The sequence below is a fragment of the Syngnathoides biaculeatus genome, chromosome 20 (assembly GCF_019802595.1).
Source record: "Syngnathoides biaculeatus isolate LvHL_M chromosome 20, ASM1980259v1, whole genome shotgun sequence".
In the NCBI taxonomy this organism is placed as follows: Eukaryota; Metazoa; Chordata; class Actinopteri; order Syngnathiformes; family Syngnathidae; genus Syngnathoides; species Syngnathoides biaculeatus.
In genome coordinates this window covers 8791121-8811598 of record NC_084659.1, presented here as the reverse complement: position 1 = coordinate 8811598, position 20478 = coordinate 8791121, and the positions used below count along the sequence as shown (strand labels likewise).

General features: G+C 46.4%; 4 protein-coding genes across 8 annotated transcripts in view; 1 reads left to right on the top strand and 3 right to left on the bottom strand.

Annotated features, from left to right (window-relative positions):
- cacna1c (calcium channel, voltage-dependent, L type, alpha 1C subunit) overlaps nt 1-4202 on the bottom strand; it is a 107151-nt gene extending 102949 nt beyond the window's left edge. For both annotated transcript variants that reach the window (XM_061806780.1, XM_061806781.1), the window contains exon 1: nt 4070-4202. The gene's annotated coding sequence lies outside the window, so the exon portion shown is untranslated. The remainder of the gene's footprint in view (nt 1-4069) is intronic.
- Nucleotides 250-8209, top strand: dcp1b (decapping mRNA 1B). The gene is made up of 10 exons (XM_061806794.1): nt 250-976; nt 1308-1348; nt 1441-1568; nt 3884-3950; nt 4064-4199; nt 4477-4575; nt 4653-5058; nt 5706-5851; nt 6793-6942; nt 7020-8209. The coding sequence occupies exons 1-10, from the start codon at nt 815-817 to the stop codon at nt 7074-7076; spliced, it is 1392 nt and encodes a 463-aa protein (XP_061662778.1). The 5' UTR covers nt 250-814; the 3' UTR covers nt 7077-8209.
- A 255-nt stretch (nt 8210-8464) lies between these two features.
- Nucleotides 8465-10565, bottom strand: yeats4 (YEATS domain containing 4). The gene is made up of 7 exons (XM_061806804.1): nt 10314-10565; nt 10107-10226; nt 9961-10027; nt 9779-9873; nt 9611-9700; nt 8979-9066; nt 8465-8874 (listed from the first exon to the last, which is right to left on the bottom strand). The coding sequence occupies exons 1-7, from the start codon at nt 10362-10364 to the stop codon at nt 8705-8707; spliced, it is 681 nt and encodes a 226-aa protein (XP_061662788.1). The 5' UTR covers nt 10365-10565; the 3' UTR covers nt 8465-8704.
- Nucleotides 10566-10989: 424 nt separating this feature from the next.
- cpsf6 (cleavage and polyadenylation specific factor 6) lies at nt 10990-20462 on the bottom strand. 4 transcript variants are annotated; one of them, XM_061806790.1, is made up of 11 exons: nt 20310-20462; nt 19196-19405; nt 19019-19122; nt 18756-18910; nt 18496-18675; nt 18000-18083; nt 17244-17727; nt 17056-17171; nt 16826-16976; nt 16558-16756; nt 10990-12834 (listed from the first exon to the last, which is right to left on the bottom strand). In XM_061806790.1, exons 1-10 carry the CDS (start codon nt 20367-20369, stop codon nt 16570-16572), a joined length of 1731 nt encoding a protein of 576 aa, XP_061662774.1. In that variant the 5' UTR covers nt 20370-20462; the 3' UTR covers nt 10990-12834; nt 16558-16569. The 4 variants fall into 4 exon arrangements, with proteins under 4 accessions (XP_061662774.1, XP_061662775.1, XP_061662776.1 ...); XM_061806791.1 differs by having other exon boundaries at nt 18765-18910; XM_061806792.1 differs by lacking the exon at nt 18000-18083.
- Between the last annotated feature and the right edge of the window lie 16 nt (nt 20463-20478).

The window sequence follows — 20478 nt, the reverse complement described above, 5'->3', positions numbered from 1 at the left end:
CCATGAACTAAACAAAACAAAAAAAAGCACTAAAAACTTCATTTATTCACATCTTTAAAAATAAAAAGAAGCACACTCTTAAAAGCTGAAATCATCAAACTTTAAGGCCAAAAAAAAAAAAAACAAAAAACAAAAAAAGTCAGCCATACAGTTGCATCTAGACTGCATCTGTATTTATCCCATAAAATTCAAAGAAATACGTCCCAGGACGCCCCCTAGTGTTACTGTAGTGTATTGTATGGGACTACTGTATGTATACTGATCCTGTGCAACCGGAATCCTCTAAATTATGTTTTGGTTTTCTTGTTATTGCTTGGATAGAATTTAAAATCATGCGGCTCTTGCGTTCTTTGTTAATTGGTTATGAATTAGTAATATGAGTTTATGCATACCACTGCAGTGACAACTGGATTTATTGCATGTGTTAATTTGTTTTGAAGTAAGGAAACAGCAGGTCTGCCGCAATCAATAAGGAGGTTTGGGCATTTGGGAAAAAAAAAAAAAACGTATTAATTAGCAAGCTTTACGATCGATATTTCCGACTCGATTGAAGAGCCTGACATCGAGCGTGCTGGCGATCGACAACTCTCGTCTGCTTGTTTACAATTTCTGTTGACGTTAAAGCCGCTCGTGGCAAACAAAAAAAAAAAAAACGCTCCGAATTTGGATCTCGCCTACGATTGTTTGGCCGAACAACTCGCATCGGGTGCCTTTTTTGTTTGTTTTTTCTTCGAGCCTTCTGTCTATTTTTTTTCCGCGTCCGGTTTTAGCGGCCGATGCTAGCTGGCGAGCTAGCTGGTCTCGGTCGGGAACAATGACGGCGACCTGCGCCGACGGCGGCGCCGGCGGTCTGGGCGCTAAGGGGCTGGACATCAGCCTGGCCGCCTTGCAGAGACACGACCCGTACATTAAGAGCATCGTGGACGTGGCCAGCCAGGTGGCCCTCTACACCTACAACAACCGGGCCAACGAGTGGGTAAGCCGCGCGACGACGTGCAAAAGAACGGAGCCTGCGACTCTTGTGAGGATGAGCGGCTCAGAAAACGGATGGATGGAGCCTGATTTGTATGTCGAGTCACATCTTGGCTGACTCATGATTAGGGGTCACATGAGCGGAGGATATTGTGATTTCCTGGGATCATTTGAAATTGTAAACAGGCGGAACTTTAGAAACAAATTTGAAAAATGAGGCTGCATTTGTTCTTTTGTCGTTCCTCTTCACTACTTCCTGCAATAATTGCGAGAACTCGCCAACATGATCAGATCTGTTATGTCCTCGGTACATAAAGTCTTTTTCCCCTCCTCAGGAGAAGACGGAGGTGGAAGGAACTCTATTCATCTACACGAGGTACCAACAAATACAAATTCATCTTGGTATTTACAGAAAGTGTTCCCCCTGAGCAATTTCTAAAGAGATTATGGAATTACTTTTCCCCCTAGGCTGGCTCCCCCCACGCACGGCTTCACCATCATGAACAGACTCAGTATGGAGAACCTGACCGAGCTCATCAGCAAAGACCTGGACTTCCAACTCCAGGACCCCTTCCTGCTCTACCGCAACGCACGGCGTAAGAGCGACACAAACACGCCGGCGCGAATGTTCAGCCCCGACGGGGCATTTTGCGCGACGTTGCCGCTCGAAAAGTAGGGAAACGGACGGCTGCGGACGAAGCGCGCCTCCATTTTAGGAGCGACGGTCTTTATCGTCCGGGACCCCCGAGCGGCGAGTCAAGGGCCTGTCAGTGCTCCGGCGTCGTCCGGCAGAGATTACACGCATTGCGGCCGTCCGTCGCTGATAACGCAAACACGTGCACGCCTTCCTTCCAGACTCGTTCACTTTTTTTTTTTTTTTTTTTTTGGGGGGGGGGTGTCTAAAGGGACAAGCCAGGAGGACATTTATGAGCATGATGGAGAGGCTCCGGCCGTAAAAGACATCCCAGGAGCGCGTTAATTTATCTCGGCCGTGTTTATTTTGCGCCGGCTAACTAACGTCTGAGCCCCGCGGACTGTTTAGGGTCCGGCGACGCTGCCCCCGGCGTGCGCCGCGACCGAGGCCTCCGAATCTTATCATTAAGCAAACACGTCGCGCTCGGCGATGCCGTGACGTCCGGGAATGGCCGACAGCGCTGAGTGGCGCCCCGGGCTGAAAATAGACCGTAGAGATACAGACGCAGGGGGGGATGAGAAAGCTAAATCGAGTCACAAGTACCCCCCAAGGGACAGAGCACTGGGTACAAGTCACTGATTTTTAAAATAAAACACTTTGTCATTAAAGTAAGTCATAAATATGGTAACTTGCTGCTTATTACCCTGGAACAAGGTATTTCAGTTATGTAGTATCTCAGTCCCAACACTAGGGGGCACCACGTGAAAGATTACATACAGTATTTCAAGGACAAAGGGGATGTCATCATCCGCCTCGTCGGCGGTCCTGGTATCGCTGGGTGGTTTTTCTAGCGGTTTCAGCGACGCGGGCTCACCTCCGGGTCTCACGTACGTGTAGCCCAGGTCAGCCTCCGACACCAGCTGGCCTTTAAACCGCACCTCGGGCTCCTCCTGCAGCCTTTCGTGTTTCGGTCTCCGGGTAAAAAGCCCCCTCAACATGGCGCCGCCGCGGGTCCGAGTCGGAATCCCTTCGGTCTGGCTTACTAGTAGTAGTGGACGTGTGCGCGGAGGTCTTCCTGCGACTAAAGCAGGAGCGCCCGCAAAGTCCTCGGCGCCATTCGTCCGAGCAGGAAGTGATGCGACGCGCCTCCCCCCCCCCCCCCACAACTTCGTCAAGACGGCTCCTTAAAAATCGCAGCGCGGCTCGTGAAATTCCACTTTGATGGGAGTCACGCGGTGGCCTCCTTCCAGTCCGGCACGTTTGATCGGGGGCCGGCGCCCCACCCTCGCTCTTCCCTCTTCTGGACGGCCGCGGGAAAAGTTCTTTGTGCTCTGGGCTACATTTGCCGTCGGTCCGCCCAAGCGAGCCCCGTCGCCGTCTCCCACCGCTGTGACTTATTTGGTGCTGGGCTGACTCTTTTCCCAGGCTCGGCGGGGGCGACCTCGGTAGCCAACTTTGTCTCGTGTGTAAACATTAGCGTCACGTGGAGGGATGCGATCCTGTGCTCCAATGTGTGCGGGTCCCCAAAAAAATGTTTTTTTTTTATTTTTTCCTTTTACTAGGAGTTGAACTGATTAATCGTCAAGTCAAAGTCAACGAATCACTTTAGGGTTCCATCAAACGATTAATATTAATTTGAACTTGATCGTTTATTAATTGATGTACCGAATAAAAAGCCATTCCACTCTTCAAAAATAAGAAAAACATAATTGACAGCCTACAGAAATGCACACAATTGATTACAATTCAGTTATGGTTTTACATCATGTAAGAAAATGGGCAAAAATGCTGATCTTTGGTTTCCAAAGTAAAAGGAGACATTTGCAAATGTGTTATTTTGATCGTACGCAAATATTTAATTTGAAATTCCGAGGATATGACTAATCTAAGATCAATACTTTTGATCTTTTTCTCGCTTTCCGGTTCACCAATTTACAGAAAAACTGGCTAAAAAAAAAAAAGATCATTGATTATTTGGCAAGAAAAAAAAAAAAAAAAAAAAAATGAAAAACACTCCAAACAAAGATGGCTCAAGCCCGACCGTAGGTGAATTATTATTATTTTTTTTTTTTGCCCGACATCACCCGGGCTGAAATGAGTCATCACCGAGACCGACGCCGGCAATCTCATTCCGCCGTCCGCTGACCTTCGCGCTCGCCGTCGGACGAGCGGCCGCTTTTTTGTTATCCCGCCGCCTAACTCGATTGTTCGCGGGGCCGGTTTTTTTTGTTGCCGTTTATGACGCCGATTGAAAAGCGGGCCTCTCCCTCTCCCCAGTGGTCATCCACGGCATTTGGTTCTACGACAAGGCCGACTGCCGACGCGTCGCCCAGAGGATGAAAACGTAAGCGCGTGCGTATTTCTTGGCTCCGGCGCAAACTCGCTCAAATGTAACCGAATTACAGAAAATGAGACGTGTGTGTGTGTGTGTGTGTGTGTGTGTGTGTGTGTGTGTAGTCTGACCCAGCAGGAGCAGGCGGCGGGGCAGGATGCTTGGCCGCCCCCGGACGGAAGTGCGGGCGGCGTGCGAGGCGAAGGGCAGGCGGTGGACATCATCCAGATGCTGACCAAAGCTCACAGCCAGTACGACAAGGTAGCGCCCCTGGGGAAAAAGTCACATAGCAAGTTAAAAAAAAAAAAAAAAAAGTACAATTGATCAGGAAACAAAATGAACAACCGGAAGAAAAAAATAAAATACACGAGTTGAAGAAAAAAAAAAAAAAAAAAAAAAAAATGGAATGAATGAAAACGTCACGCACAATAAAGATTTACGTGAATGCTTTCCTCAGCGGGACTGTTGCGATAATTGTGTTGATAATTGTTAAAAAAAAAAAAAAAAAAACTTGATCTTCGCTTGTGTGCCGTGACAGGAGAAGTCGACTTCGGAACCCAAAGAGATCGGCGGCAGCGGAGTTCTTTTCGGGAAGCCTAACCTCATCAAACCCATCCCCTTCAAGCCCAGCAGTCCGGTACGGCCCCCCCACTCCCCCTTTCCATCTGCACTTCCTCCCCGAATCCACTCATTCGTGTTATCTCCTGTCGCCAGGACAACGAGCCCAAGCCGCTCCCCCTGGCCTTGCTTTTTGGCTCTCGGCAACAGGGCTCGCCCAAACTCGACTCCGCGCCGCCCGTCACAAGAAAAGCGTCTCGCCCTCCCGTCGCCCGAACCCTAACCTACGAAACCCCTTCGGCCCCCGCCCCGGCCGCGCAGAAGCTCCCGCAGGGGCAGAGGGCCGCCCCCGGGGGGGTCCTTCACACGCTGTCCGAGTCACCGGAGAACCGGCTGTGCAACAACGGCGTGCCGCTGGACCACCAGCACCACCGCCAGCTAGACCCGATCAAGAAACTGTTCCAAGACCAGCCCCCGCCTCACGTCGCTGCCCCTTGTTGCACGCCGCCACATTCTCACCAGCACAGCTTTTTCAGCCACTCCAAGCAGCCGACGCATACAGGTGGGTCCAGTGGGGGGGGGGGGCACTTGAGCTTGTTAATGCAAATGTATTGAAAGGTCCCAAAGGGGCTTGATTCACCCATCATGACCCAAGTGCACGGATGTGACGCGTTACGCGTCGTTCCAAAGAACCTGCTGGGGATAAATGGCGTCCCGTGTAATCGAGCGTTTGGAACGGCACGTAGCACATCGTGTCATGTCAGTAGCCATGTGACTCGCGAAAAGGGCGCCGCACCTGGAAATTCGCAATTGTCGATTAAAAATCTTCTCAAAATACTATTAAATGAGAGAAAATTTAACATCGCATTGTCAAAATAGTCCAAATTACATGACCTGTTGCATACATTGTTAAACCAAACCACCGGAATTTCCCTTTAAAGAAGTGAAAGCTCCCTCTGCTGGCCGTAGAAAATAACTGCACTATTAGCTTTACAAGCATTATACACGAAAATACATTTTTGAACTTCTTTCCTACCTGAGCATTGTGCAAACAAGTGAATTAATGAATGGATATTTTATAAAAAGGACAACAAGTCATTGTTCTAAACTGCCAGAAAATTGTCATCTGTATGTGATGGAAAAAGTTGCAGGAAAGGGCGGGAAAAAAAAAAAAAAAATGAAACAAGGCAATCGTCGTCTCTTCCCCAGCCGCCGGGCTTTCCCCCCACATGCTGGTCCAGAAGCTGCATCTGGTGCAGCAGGAGCAGAGTCGGGCCGCCCCGGAACCGCCACGCCCCCCCCTGGCCCCATGCTTCCAGGGTCCCGCAGCTCCAAAGGCGGGTCTGGACTTTCAGGTTAGTGGTGGATACACACACACTGGACACCTCATTAGGTACGCCAAACACGCACGAATAATACGTCAAAAGTCCGCCCATCTGTAATAACCCTGGGCTAACTTAAAAAGTTATATTTCATATTATTGCAAGCCGCTGTAACCTTATGCACAGTTTGAACATCGGGATTGAAATAAAATAAAATAAATGAGTTCGGGAGCCTGGTAAAGTGTTGGCCTCACAGTTCTGAGGAACCGGGTTTGATCCCGTCCCCGCCTGTGTGGAGTTTGCATGTTCTCCCCGTGCCTGCGTGCGTTTTCTCCGGGTGGGCACTCCGGTTTCCTCCCACATCCCCAAAACATGCAACATTAATTGGACACTCTAAATTGCCCCGAGGTGTGATTGTGAGTGCGGCTGTTTGTCTCAATGCGCCCTGCGATTGGCTGGCAACCAGTTCAGGGTGTACCCCGCCTCCTGCCCCTCGACAGTCGGGATAGGCTCCAGCACTCCCCGCGACCCTCGTGAGGATAAGCGGCAAAAAAAAAAACTAATGACTTCATTCAAATGTATCGTACACGTTTGCAAATGTGCTACTTTCCACGTACCACTAGAGGGCACCACCACCATGAGGACGTCGATTATAATTCACCCCCCCCCCACACACACACACACACAAAATGTCTTGCATAAACTGAGTTACCATCTTTTAAAAATGTAAGTATGATGAGCTACAAATTTTGATCCCGCATTGCCCTGGCCGCTAATCATGTAGGTTATTTTATGCGGCCCGCGAAAGCAAATAAAGTTTGAAAAATGTGTACTTTGTATTACTGAACCAGATTAACAAGTATGTATTTTCAGCATTCATCATTTGCATGTATAAAAAAAAAAATAAGTCCTGGTGTCCATGACATGAGAATTCAAATTCAATCTGCCCAATACCTGCGTGCTGCCGCGTTGAGGCGCCTTCTCCACAGAGGATGGCCGCCACCGCGGCCCCGACGCTGCTCCTCTCGCCCGGCGTCTTCTCCCAGGCGTCGCCGCAAGACCCCTCCTCGGGCCGAGCTCTGTCCAAACGCCGGCTCCAGGCAGCCTTGCTGCACCTGATCCAGGTACGGCAGAGGAAAATGATAACAATAAAACCTGGGGCGCTCGTTTGACGCGCGACGGCGTTTTGATTTCCTTCCAGACGGACGACAACTTCCTGGACAGCATCTACGAGGCCTACGTGGGCCATTTTGCATGACCAGCGCAGCAGCAAGTCAACTTGGATCGACTTCATCCGGACGCCGCGCACAAACCCAAACTAGCGCCACAAAAGCGGTCTTGGGATATTTTTTAATTTTTGGGGGGGTTATGGTGGAATGAAGCACACATTTTGGACAAGGGAAAAGTTTATTTGACTCGATGTAGCAATTAACTGTTTTGAATATTACACTGAAAATGTACAATTGAGCACATCAGAAAGCCCATGGTTATTTTTTTTATATATTTTCAAAACATCTTTAGGAAAATTTGATTTTATATGCCATCTAATGATTGTATTTTTGTAATAGAATTTTCATTTTCAAGAGCATCATCCATCTCGAAAAAGCAGCGCCATGTCGCAGGGCTGCGTGTAAACACCCCCCCACAGAAATGTAAATGAGCTGTCCCGACATATAAACATTCAACTTCTACCATTCCATTAAAAATAAGCAATAACAAAATAACATTCCAGGATGCACTCATTTGAATTAGTGTTGAGTAAAGAAATCAAAGAAATATTTTTTCATCAATTGATATTCCTTTTGCATTTAAATATTTTCCAGTGGAAATCCATCTAGCGAGGGAATTGTTAATTGTCATGAGATATATTTTACACACGGTTTTGTCAGGTATGTTGAGTTATGACCTGTGTAGTGGAATTGGCAAATGTTTTCAGAGTTACATATTTGTCACTGTTGTCTTTTCTCCCCGCTGTTACATTGGCGACCACAAGATGGTGCAGGTGAGCCTAATTAAGATTCCGTTGTGTCGGAATATTCGCTGGACGGGGGGTGGGGGGGGGGGTTCATTGTCAAGAGATATATTTTACACAGGGTTTTTGGACAGGTATGTTTAGTTATGACGAGTATATTGGAATTTGAAAATAAATGGTTTTTAGATTTACATATTTGTCACTGCTGTCCATATTTGTTGAGAATGCAATGGCCGCAGTTGAGCCTAATTGATTCCGGTCTATTTTTTTTTCTTTTGGCGTTGCAAAAAGCTATTAATTTTCCACTTACGGTCGATCATTCCATTTCATTTTAATAAGAATTTTATCAACACAATTAAAAAAAAATAATAATTGTAACCAAATACACAAACGAGTCAAGGCTCAGCCAACACATGCGAAAAACGTACCTTGATCGAGTCCTCACTGCAAACGTCGCCACTTGACGTCAATTGCGACGAACAAATGTGCACTTTTTAAGTCGTTTTGAGTGCTTCGGCGTGTTGGACTCGGCCAAAACTTTTTGTCCAGGTGGACGCTGATGAAGGTGGAAACGCGACGGGAACTTCCTGTCGTCGTGCTGCGTTGGAGGACTGCGGGAATTTCTTTAGGTTCTCAAATATTTGCCTTTAAAAAAAAAAAAAAAACGAAGCATCCCAATAGCGACGATTTTACTATTATTTTTTTAAACAACGGGATACAGAATTTAAGGTTCATATACTAAAAAGTACGTTAAAAAAATACAATATCAATACAAACTCCTCCCATTTCCCTGAACAACAACCTTTGATAAATTTAAGGCTTAAAAAGAACAGTGTGACCAACTTTAAAATAAAAAAAGAAAATGTCAAAAAAGACTACAACAAATAAGCATGGTCAAAATATTCGCTATTGAGTCAGTGGTCCTTGTGGTCTCCATCTTCCTCCAGCCTCCTGATCTCCATCTTGAGGTGGTTGATGTTCTCCCGGCTGGCCTTCAGCTTGTCTTTCAGCTCCATGATCTCCTGACTCGTTCTCTTCTTGGCCGCCTCCATTTTCTCCTTGGTCCTCAGCTCCAGCTCGCCGACTGAGGGGGCGACATCGCGCACAAACAGACGCAGTACACGCACGTGCACAACAATAAACACCGTATAAGCGTGACGGGTGCCCATTTGTCGGTGGGGGACGTACACTCGGTCTCGTGTTTGTAAGCCCCGAGCGTGAGCTGCCTCGACGTGGTCAGGAGCTGCTGCATCATGGCGGTCGGATCCTGGAAAATCTGATTGGGGGCGGGGGGGGGTGGGGGCAGAATACAAAAACAAATCTGTAAATCCTTATCGTGGTGGAGGGGTTTGTGTGTCCTGATGATCCGAGGAGCCCATGTTCCCCTCTAATTTTTGACATATTTGAACCCGTGAGCGCCCCCTTTGATCACCGGGGCCCCCCTGCAGGTGGGGCTCGAAGGCGAGCGCCTGGTGGCCGGGCCTGCGCCCATGGGGCTCGGCCGGGCACGCCCCAAAAGAGTGACATGGGTCCCCCTTCCCACGGGCTCACCACCTGTGATACCAGAGGGGGCAGGTGCAATGTGACCTGTGCGGTGGCGATCTGATCCCCGCCTTCCCCCGGGGACGACCCAGGACACGTTGGAGAGACTACGTCTCTCGGCTGGCCCCGGGAACGCCTCGGGATCCCTCCGGAAGAGCTGGAAGAAGTGGCCGGCGAAAGGGAAGTCTGGGTATCCCCCGCGACACGACCCGGAAAAGCGGTCGAAAATAGATGGATGGATGAAACCCGTGCTGTACTCCAGACAGTTTTAGACTCACCATTTCGTCGTAGAATTCGGAGACGACCGTTTTCTTCGGCATGGCGCTGGAGTCGGACTGGAAGAGCTTCAGCAGATGGTAGAGAGTCACCTGCAGAAGAAAACGTTGAAAACCCCCCCTGCAGCCTCCGTCGTGTATCATTTCTGCGCGTGTATCGTTGGTCCTCACGGATCTCTCGTTGGGGTCAATGAAGACGATCTTGATGGTGATTTCAAACTCCCCCCAGCCCGTCTCTGTAATCTCATAAGGCGGCTTGGTCACCACTGCAGGGAAAACCCAGGAGGAAATACGTCAATCGTCTAAAATCCGACCAACTCTGACCCGAGACGTCAATTGGAAATACGACTAACCTCTGAGTGGGTTACCGTAGCTTTCGTGAAGCTTGAATTGGATCTTCTTCACATAAGCTGACATATCCTGTATATTAAAAACACGTGAAAATGTTTAAGCAACACAAATATGGCCCGTATCCGTGCTGACGCTATGTTTTTCTCGCCTCGTTCCTGTAAGGTTTCACATAGACGGACCACTGATGAGTGTGCCCATCTTCCTCTCGCTTCTTCCCGAAATAGCGAGCGACGTTTCCGAACACGATCGGCTTCACAATAGTGATTCCCTGCACAAACACAAAAACACGAAACGATCAAGTCTGTCCGGAATGAATAAGGTGGGGGGGGGGGGGGCTCGCTGCTTCTTTGTTTACCTTAACGCGCCCACCGGAATCTGGACCAAATTCTGTCATCTTTTTAAACATATTATACAGGGCGTGACGCTAAGCGGACACCCTGGAAACAATTTAAGTTGTTCTTATGGTTCTCCGGAGCAGTTGCACATTTTTTGTGACCGCCATTGATTCAGCTCATGTCAACAAAACGGCGAGGATAGCTTCCGGTCTTCTGCTGGTGCAACTTGTTTCCAAGCCCGGCGTAAACTAGGGGACCTTCGACAGAGTTCCGGATTCACGAGAGGGAAAACATGTATCAATCTACTACTTTGGGAGAAAGAAGTGCAATCCGCTTTCTTCGGCCGAGTCAGTGAGGAGCAAACGCTAAATATTCCCGTAATCATAGACACAATAATACGAGTTGAAAATACAAAAAAAAAAAAAAATACTGTGGTGTGTACCATTTTAAAAACATGCTTGACAGGATGCACTTCCGGACGAAACGGAAGTGTAACCTAATTTTATGCCCGGAAACCGTGACTATTCCTCTCCTTTCCCAAGGAATAAACAAAAAGTTTTACTTGGCAGCGAGCATACATTGTGCTACATGTTTTGGTTTTTAAACATTTTAACCTCTAGTTACGCATTCTTCCAAGACACCAAATCCACACACTCCAAATACAATTAACCATAAAAAAAAACAAGGAAAAGCCAGTCAAAATTTAGCCAGTTTTATTGTTTAAAATAGCCTGTAACCTCCCAGATTAGCAACTTTACAGGTCACTCGTTGTAATACTGTAGTTAGAATGGTTCATGCATTGTTATATTAAATACAGTGCTCCTCTAGCTTTTATTAAACTATTCAAATCAGTCAAATGCTGCTTTGCATGAAGTAAAAATACATCTGATATTATTGCTTTGGAAATGTTACAATCAACTCTCCATTTTAAGATTCAAGTGTGATGTTGCAAAAAAAAAAAAAAAAAAAAGACCCTGACATTTGCACCTGTATGCTTCTGGCCGCAGTCTTCTAGTAGTGTAAACCTGCAAACACTTACCTTGAGGACTGTGGAGGGAAAAAGTCACAACAAGCCACCTTGCGCATGCGCACACACAATCTAAACATACACTGCAGAACTTTCAAGCACAAATGAGGATGTGCACTGTGTAGAACAATCCCCCCCCCCCCCCCATCTTGGGCAAAAGTGCTGAACTTATTGAGCTCTCTTTACAGAGTCACGACACGATCAACATGTGAACATGAGACACTGCCAGGACAATACAGTACAAATTAAGAGTACCAAATATTTAAAATGTTCGGTTACAATTTGAGAAACTACAGCAGTGGTCCCGGATTACAGCGTGTCGGGATGACATTCTGTGCACAGTGGAAAAGATTTAAAAGATGACGTTAGTGGGCATTTAACCTACCCCAAAAAAAAAACATGCATGTTGGAATTAAAAGAACAAAAATGAATTGGACAAACCGAAAAAAAAAGGCACATGGAAAAATGACAACAAAGGAAGTCTTACAATTTAACAATACAGGGAGACCAAGAGGACATTCGCAAAGGGGGACGTGTTAGACTGCCTCTTTCACTTTACCGAAGACGGACAGTCAGAACTTCTTTTTAAACACCAAACATTTGGATTCCACACCTTAAAGCTCGTCTATGGCGTAATATATACACGATACATTGAACGGGGGTGGACTTGAGGTAACGCGTTGTGATAAACAAAACTCCAAAAGACTGCCAACGGTGGTGCCTCTTCAGTGCAAGTACACACATCAACATTCAAGACAGCTAAAAATAAAAATAAAAAGACGCATTTGACTTCTGCTTGAAATGACCATGTCGATGCAAGTGAACAGATTTGCCGTTGCAAAACTTGCACAGTCTTACCTTGTAAATAAAGGCATCCATTAACTACTCTATTTACCATACTTCATATGGCGAACATTTTTTACAATACATTTAATATAAATGAGTGGATTCCGACAGTGTACCTCAGTAAACATGTTTTATTACACTGCTATAATTCATCGAGAGCAGACATTCACAAACACAGAGCACGAAAAGAAATAATGAAAGAGGGGCGGGCGGGGGTGGTGGTGGGTCGGGTTTTTGCGTCGGCCATCATGTACCCTATTTAAAAACTATAGTATAGTGTGTGGAAAAACCACAAGACAAAGCTAATATCTTCTATCAAGAGGAAAGGTCGGCCTTCTCGCTGTTTTGTGAGGGGACGAGAGGAAAATAAAAACGCCATAAAAATAAACCAGTTGAATGGTAGCAATTCATATTACCATGACTTAAGAGGTTTGAAAAGCCTTGCGCACCGTGGGCGCCACCTACCATCCACTCTGCACACAAGATGAGAGAGAAGTATGGGCAGAGGAGATGGAAGGATGGTGAGGGGGAGCGGGGGGAGGAAGAAGAAGAGGAGGAGGAGGAGGCGGCGGGGGCGTCGCGTGTCCAGTCATGCAGGCGGTGGCGGTGGGTGGGATCGAAGTCCGTCCGTCCTTGTGTCCGTCCGTCCGTTGGTGTTAGGTAGCGAGCTGAAAAGGTGTCAAAATGGAGGGTGGAGTTTGGTCTCGAGGTAGCGCAATAGTCAACACTCTCTCTCTCTCCCCCTCACCATACAGCTCCAATACTACACACATGACATATTTGGAATAGACAGGACACACGAAACCGGGCGGGACTGGACGCAAAATCTGACTGACCGCGAATGGTTAACAAAAGTGGGAAAATTTATACAAAGTAAAAACCCTGAGCTGCAGCCATCTCCGCAGCCCCAACGTTAGCGTGCAAACAACATCATTCAAGCTTGTTTTGGTCAGGAATGAATGCATGATCTTAAATACTTGACATTCTATTTAACCACCACCCACAACTTTAGATCCACTTGCATGATCAAATGTAGCAAAACGAAAAAGAAAAAAAATACTTTCACAAAGGTGATATGTTCCATTGTGAAAGGTACAAATGTGTAGTACTGTGGTTGTAGGTTGCCGTGGTTCAAATTTTGGACATAACTCGGACTATAACCACAATAATTAACATTTTGCTCCATTATGACAATCATCATCATCCTTAAAAATGGACAAGTGTATCGCCATTTTAAACACTTCACACACACACACACACACACACACACACACACACACACACACACACACACACACACACACAATGCATATGATTATTATTACTCTTTTGATAAAACCAAACACAGCATTGTGATGAGAGTCAAACAACATACACGTTACGATCTCCACGACCTGAATTGGACTGAAACACTCTAAGCCTGGTTTGACTTTCTGGAAATAAGTTGTACTCGTACTTAAGTAGAATCAATTAATAAGCAGCAGAAACAAAAGTCCCTCATTAGTGAAAATTCAATTATTTTGTTACTTCTTGCAACCTACAGTGGTACCTCGGTTTTCAAATGTCTGTTTTCTATTTAATTAATTAATTTCTATTTAAGTATACATGTATTTCTACTATTCAGTTTATTATCAGGAAAAGCTATTTAAAAACACCTACTTTTTAGGCTTGGAACACATTATTTCATTTTCCATTCATTGTAATGAGCAAACACGCTTCGGTTTTCGAACGCTTTGGTTTTCAACCGGCCTTTTGGAACGGATTGTGTTCAAGAAACGAGGCACCACTGTACTAGCAAATTGTGCTCATATTCACATGAATGGAACACACTGAAGATTTAATAGTTAGCTAATACACCAGCACCAGGAGCTAGCACGCAACAAAGTTCATGCTAACAATTTGTTGGCTAAAGACACCAAAGACGCCGCTTAGCAACATACAATCAATACAAACGTGTCAAAAACATTTTTTGGATTTAGTGTATGAGATCAAAATGAATGGAATATTTGTCGTTTTCATTGTTCCCCTCAATCACTAAAAATGTTTGGTTGCAAATACAAAAAAAATTACACACATTTGACTCCGGTTCGGGTAATCCTTCCAAAATGGACACAATGTACAATGGCTAAACATTTACACGACTGCGTGGCGCCGATGAATCCGTTTTACACAAATCTGGACCAAAGCGACATCAAATTGACCTAACGTGGCAACTTTACACGCTTGTCACATCACTCACATTAGAAAACTACCGAAAAGATGAATGCATACATTTTGTTGTACTGTAATCCCTGTGAGGCAACAGACTCAATCTGCAGTTAGTCGAACACTTTCAGGGAATTTGTTCTACAATATAAGCACTATGAGATTTTTTTTTAAAATTTTGGGAAGTTGACTTAAAAACAAAAACAAAAAAAAGTCCTTATGTTAAAGTAAGGTATTTTGGCGTCAAAAGCCAGACTGGACCCTATCGGTGATTGCGTCACAGGGACTACATTTCAGGCGAGCATACAAGTGGACATTTAAATTTATGGCAACCTTATGAGCAAAGTTCATCAGCGACAGATTGATATCACATTTTTGACCTGTTTATAAATCTGTAAATTTGAGGACCTGCTACATATATCCACCAACACCAGACCTAAAATACATTGCAAAAGTACGCGTAAGACCTTGTGCCCACTGCGGATCTCAGCAAGTGAGCCGAGCGGTGGAGCAACAGTGCTGCTCCCCACTTTTGACTCCGTTTGAATGTTAATACCCCCCCCCTCCCCAAAAAAAAAAAAAAAAACTTTGCATTTTCATTCTGAATCAATTTTTTTTCTTTATTTTTTTAAAGTTCTCCTCAGTGGACACAAAGTCGTATTTTTCCAAGCAAAAGCATCGTGCAGGAATGGCAGATTTTATGTGAATTATTGAAGTTAAAACCGGCAACTTCAAAGCTATGTTCAGGGCACATATTAAAAGAAAAAAAAAATTTAGCAGCTTTTGTGACTCCATTACATGCTTTTGACATTTAACGGGTTCCAGTTGAGAAACCCCGTTGAAAAACTCTCCATAATCAACACGGTTCATGAATATACATACGTTCTTACAATTATTTTGGGGCAAAAAGCTACAAAAATGGGAGATTCCAATGTTACATCACATGACAATATTTCACAGGACAGGTTAATCAATGATAGCCAATCATGGGAATTTATGACAAAAACAAACAAAAGAAAAACAAAAAAAAAGTACATCTAAATGTACCACTGGGTCAATTTGTTAGGGTTCAACATTTTTTTTGCAAGCCTACAATCAATTGATCAATTGCTAATGTAATTCAAAAACTATAAATACAGAAAATCACCCCTGAATTGAATAACTGAGGAATATTCAGATAATTTTGTACATTAATTGTGACAGATTAGAGGCCTGTTTGGAACTCAAGGTTCTGGCTACAAGGAATTTAAAAAAAAAAAAAAAAAAAAAAAAAAAGATACGCTGTCATAAACACAAAGCCCAGTGAAATACAGCTGGGGCGCATCTACTTGACTATGTATACCGTAATTTACGCCCTACAAGCCGTGACTTTTTTCACACGCTTTCAACCCTGCGGTTTATGCTGTGATGCGGCGCGATATACAAAGAGTTTAATGCGAGCACCACGGTAACGCTGCACTAACACTACCCCCGTGCTAACGTTAGCGCCGCGCTAGCATTAAATTGTGTACAGTGGTTTACAACCAGGTGGACTCTCTGTAGGCCGGGAATTCCGGTAACATACATAAAACCATATGTAAATGAGGACAAATCAAAAGGGCGGACAGTTTTAAGCAGTAATGTGTCACTTCAAAAAGGGAGCGCGTCATTTTTCATCAAAACAAGACAACCACATATGTTTGTGCAAATGTATTTGATGAAGCATTTCCACACACAGTTGATACACGTGGCAGTAAATAACTTTTTATAAGACTGTTCAATACGCTGTTTGGTCTGCTGACATCATCTGCTGCCTTGATTGATCCTTGACCTTTTTTTTTTTTTTTTTTTTAACTATTATACCAATTAAAATCAGAAATGCCTGAAGACCAAAAACAGCTGCCAGGATATTTTCAGATACTTTGGTTTTTTTTTGAAGCAATCGTACAGTTACAAAAGTGACAGTGACCATATATGCACATGAATGAGATTTTCCTGTGGGGAAAATGCACGCGATCAAACAGTGGATCTAGTTTCAAAAAGACACTTACCTTGCTTGCACTTACCTATTTATGTCAAAGCTTCTTTCTTCTTCAAGGACATCAAAGTTCAAATACATTTTATGACAACCATAACTGCATGATGGATTTTTGTAATTACTATTTTTTTTTTTTTTTTTTTTTTCAATAGATTGTGGTTGCACCCACCTCACTTGTCCACTAGCGGTGCCGATACTCGCGCTCCCTCTCCCGCTCGCGGTCTCGGTCGCGGTCCCTCTCGCGGTGGCGGTCCCGCTCACGGCTCCGTTCGCGGTAGTAGTCCTCGTGCCGCTCGCGACTGCGGGACTTGTGGCGTCTGCTCTTTTCCCTCGAGCGGCTGTGGTCGCGCTCTCTGGAACGTTCTCGCCTGCAGCGTACAAAAACGTTTGACCGTACGTTCAAATATGTAAAATATCACAGTAATTGTGATCCTGACCTGGTGGACCCGTAACTTTTGGACTCAATTCCGTGGAGGCAGTCCTGAAGTGAGCTTATGAGCACCTTGCAGCGGTCATCCGCCGAAACTTTGGACTGCTTAATGAGACTGATGGCGGTGACCAACGTCTCAATGGCGCTGCCGTAGTCAGCTGAACGCGAGAGACGAACGCCGACGTCAGGCTTGCAATCAAAGAGGCGGCGCTTTCTGCGTAGCGTCGTGCTCCCTACCTGCGCTGGCATCGGAAACCGCTCTGGAGATGGCGCTGGAGGAGATGGCTCGGTTCCGGTTCATGATCTCCTCAAACTCGGCCTCGCTCAGAGGGGTCCGTGATGACTCCATGTCCCTGGGAAGGTTTCATAATCAAATCATTCAAGGCGCTTGAACAATCGCTGATGTGAAAGATTGCTTTGCTCACCGGCCTCCGGGACCATAGTCTCCTCGTTCATAAGGTGGCGGGCGTCCGTATGGGTCATTTGGTCCTGGGGGGCCCCTGCTGTCGTTGGGGGGCATGTTGTTGCCACCAGGTGGTGGGAAGAAGGCGGGATTGACATGGGGAGCAGGCGGCGGCCCGCCGGGTGGGGGACCACCTAAGTGAGGAGGTGGAGCCAATGCCAACGGGGGCCCGATCGGGCCCGGGGGACGCGGCGGGAACGGTCCTGGGGGAGGGGGGCCTTGCTGGGGGGGCGGGGGTCCGGGAGGTGGACCGTAACCCGGCGGAGGGGGGCCGGGCGGCAGGGGCCCTAAAGGTAGCTGCCCGAACTGGCCGGGAAAGAGAACAGGGGGAGGTGGCCTGTCGCCGCGATTTGGAGGACCAAGGGGTGGGGGTAGGCCTTGGCCGGGAGGTGGTCCCGGTGGGCCGGGGGGACCTGGAGGAGGACGTGGGGGTCCCTGGATCCCACCTATAAACAATACGGAGCACAAAGCAAAAGAAAACAACATGATGAGTTCTGATGAACGCACACACCCTTCCATTGGGAAAGTAACTACTGTCTTAAGAAAAAAAAAAAAAAAAATACAAATAATGATTTGATCTGATGACTGGCCCAAAGACATTAATGCAAAGAGTAACTGCACTCGAACTAAAAATTGCATTCAGGGCTTTGACGCACGGCTCGAACTCTATTTCAGGCAAAATGGAAGAACTCGGTCGGATCAAAGCGAGGCGTTTCACCTCTGTCGCGCCAGCTCCCAGGATTGAAATTCATATCCAGGTGGCCATCTTGGTGCCTGATCAAATCAGGTCTCATCCCCGAGCCTAATGGGGAGGAGAAAGTAAACTAATCACTCAACGTTTCCCTTCATTCGTCGCCTACAAACCGGCCACTTGGAAGCAAAAATGGGACTGCACGATCCCTCCCCCCCCACAGGAAGCCGGACAAGATTGGAAGTTTAAGATGGCGTTTAAGATCGGCAGATCAAGCCCAGGGATGCTTTAGAGCGGCTGGTGAAGGGGTTATTTAGTAATTTGCTGGAGTTGAAGCGTCAAAAATAAAAAGAGGAGAAGCAGAAAATTTCATTTTAAAATCTCGTGTTCAATCTCGAGCGCACAGAAAAATACCCAAAGCTTCGTCAGAGCAGAGTTGACGGCAAAGGTAAACAATCAAGCTTGATCGAGCACAACGGCCAAGCAAAGCGTCAATAAGTGGGCGCGCTTGGAATAAACTAACCAGTGAAGTGTGGGGGCGGTCCGCCAGGGCCAACGCCGCCCGGGAAGCGGTCTCCACCAGGTCCGCTCGGGGGCCCGGGGAACCTGCCGCGGCTTCCTCGACTGCCCATGGGAAAACCGGCACGCCCGCCGCCCGGAGGACCGGCTTTCCCTTCGCCGGACATCTGCCCCGACTGTGTGCCTGGGGAAGGGAAAATTCCGTTGTTCCTTTTTAAAGCTACATTTCCATTCTGTGCACGATGACTGACAAATTGGACTTACTGTGCTTACTTTTACGGGACTGCATCTCGAACTGGCTGAGAGACTGCTTGTTGCACGGCGCCACAATGGGATTCTGACCGTGCAGCTCTCGCTTGGACAAAAGATCCATGAGCTTCCTGGATGACCCCTCTGAGCCCACACACACCAGGGCAAACCTGACAAGACAAAAAAAAAAAATCGCAGAGACCACAGTTCATCGATGATGTTGTGGTAAAAAGCAAAAGATACAAATAAAAAAAAAACAAGATTTGAAGAAGCGTTACCCTTTGGATTGCCCATTTGCTCTGTTTTCAAAAAACTTGATTTCCAACACATCTGTGACCCCAATTGAGCGGATTGCTTCTGTGAGATCCTCATCGGTTGTCCACTGTTTGTGAAAGGGATGACAATCATTGGAAAAAAAAAAAAATCAAAATGCTCTCTCCTGTGCGTTCACTCACCCATGTCAGGTTCCCAATGTACAGGGCGATTCTCTTCCCGGAGTAGGTGTACACCACATTGGGAGGGGCGGCCTTGCCTCCATCAGAGCCCCCCTGCGCAGGCAGCGCGTCCAGGTAGTCGCGGTCCTCTGGCGCGTCGCCATTATTGGCTGACGGGGATATCACATCGTCGTAGAGGTCGATCTGTTCGTGGACGGGGTAGTCGGGTTCCTGGAATCCGCGGATAGTTTGGTTAAAAATTGACGCGCTGTCTCTGAAGTCTTGCGTCTTGGTCTCAGCAATGTGGTTTTCACCCACATTCCATAAACAGGCTTATCAGTTTCAGTGAAAACTACATTGTCCCGTCTATCATGTTCACTAGCATAAGCCCCTCATGAGGATGAACGATATTAACAAAAAAAATTGATGAATGGAGACATCTTCCACAGCAACCAGACCACATAGCATCTTTGTCAAACTTATAGTTTGTCGTCGCCCCCCCCCTCTCCATGTTTTAACTTTAGGCTTTCGATAAATGTTACACAACTTTCCATGCTAACAAAATTAGCACTTAAGCAGCAATTCAAAACAGTTTCTAAAAAACCGTTCTCCACTTAAAGACGATGTAAAACGGTTTATCGTGTTCCAAACGACGTACAAAACGCGACACTAGGGTCCCGCCGGTTTGCCGTTTTTGTGAAACAACGCGAAGCTAGGCGGCTAATAAAAGCGCATTTGTTTGGCTTTGTTAGCCCTCCATTAGCGGCCATGCTGAGGCCGCGACTGTTTTCACAATGAACACAACGAAGGCGGCTGGCTTTGTTCAAGACGTATCAAGGATATTTAAAAAAAAAAAACTAGTAAAAAGAGGTAGGTTTGGGGCTTGCATACTAAGTACAGTGTAGCAAACGGAGCAACGTTTCTTGAATGAGTTTTTTTTTTTTCAGCCATTGACACAACAGGAAACTGCGGACTTGTAGTTAATAGCACGACGAACAAGGCCGTGTGCGCAGGAGGGGAAATGGCTGAGCAACAATTTGGCGTTTCGAGGTCATAACAGGCAGCGCGGACGGTAGAGCGATGCTAATAAAGAACGGCAGGTGATGGAAAAGGAGTGTAGATTCAAACTCCTTACCTGGCTAAATTCTTCCTCTACGTCGGCGTAGATGTCGATATGATCAACACCGTCCGCCATTTTCCGCTGGCGCTTGGCTTCCCTTGCGCCGCACGGGAGGCGGAAACAATAAGAGTGGTGAGCAGCGCCGCCATCTGACCGTTACAAGCATTACAAGACGTAATAATTT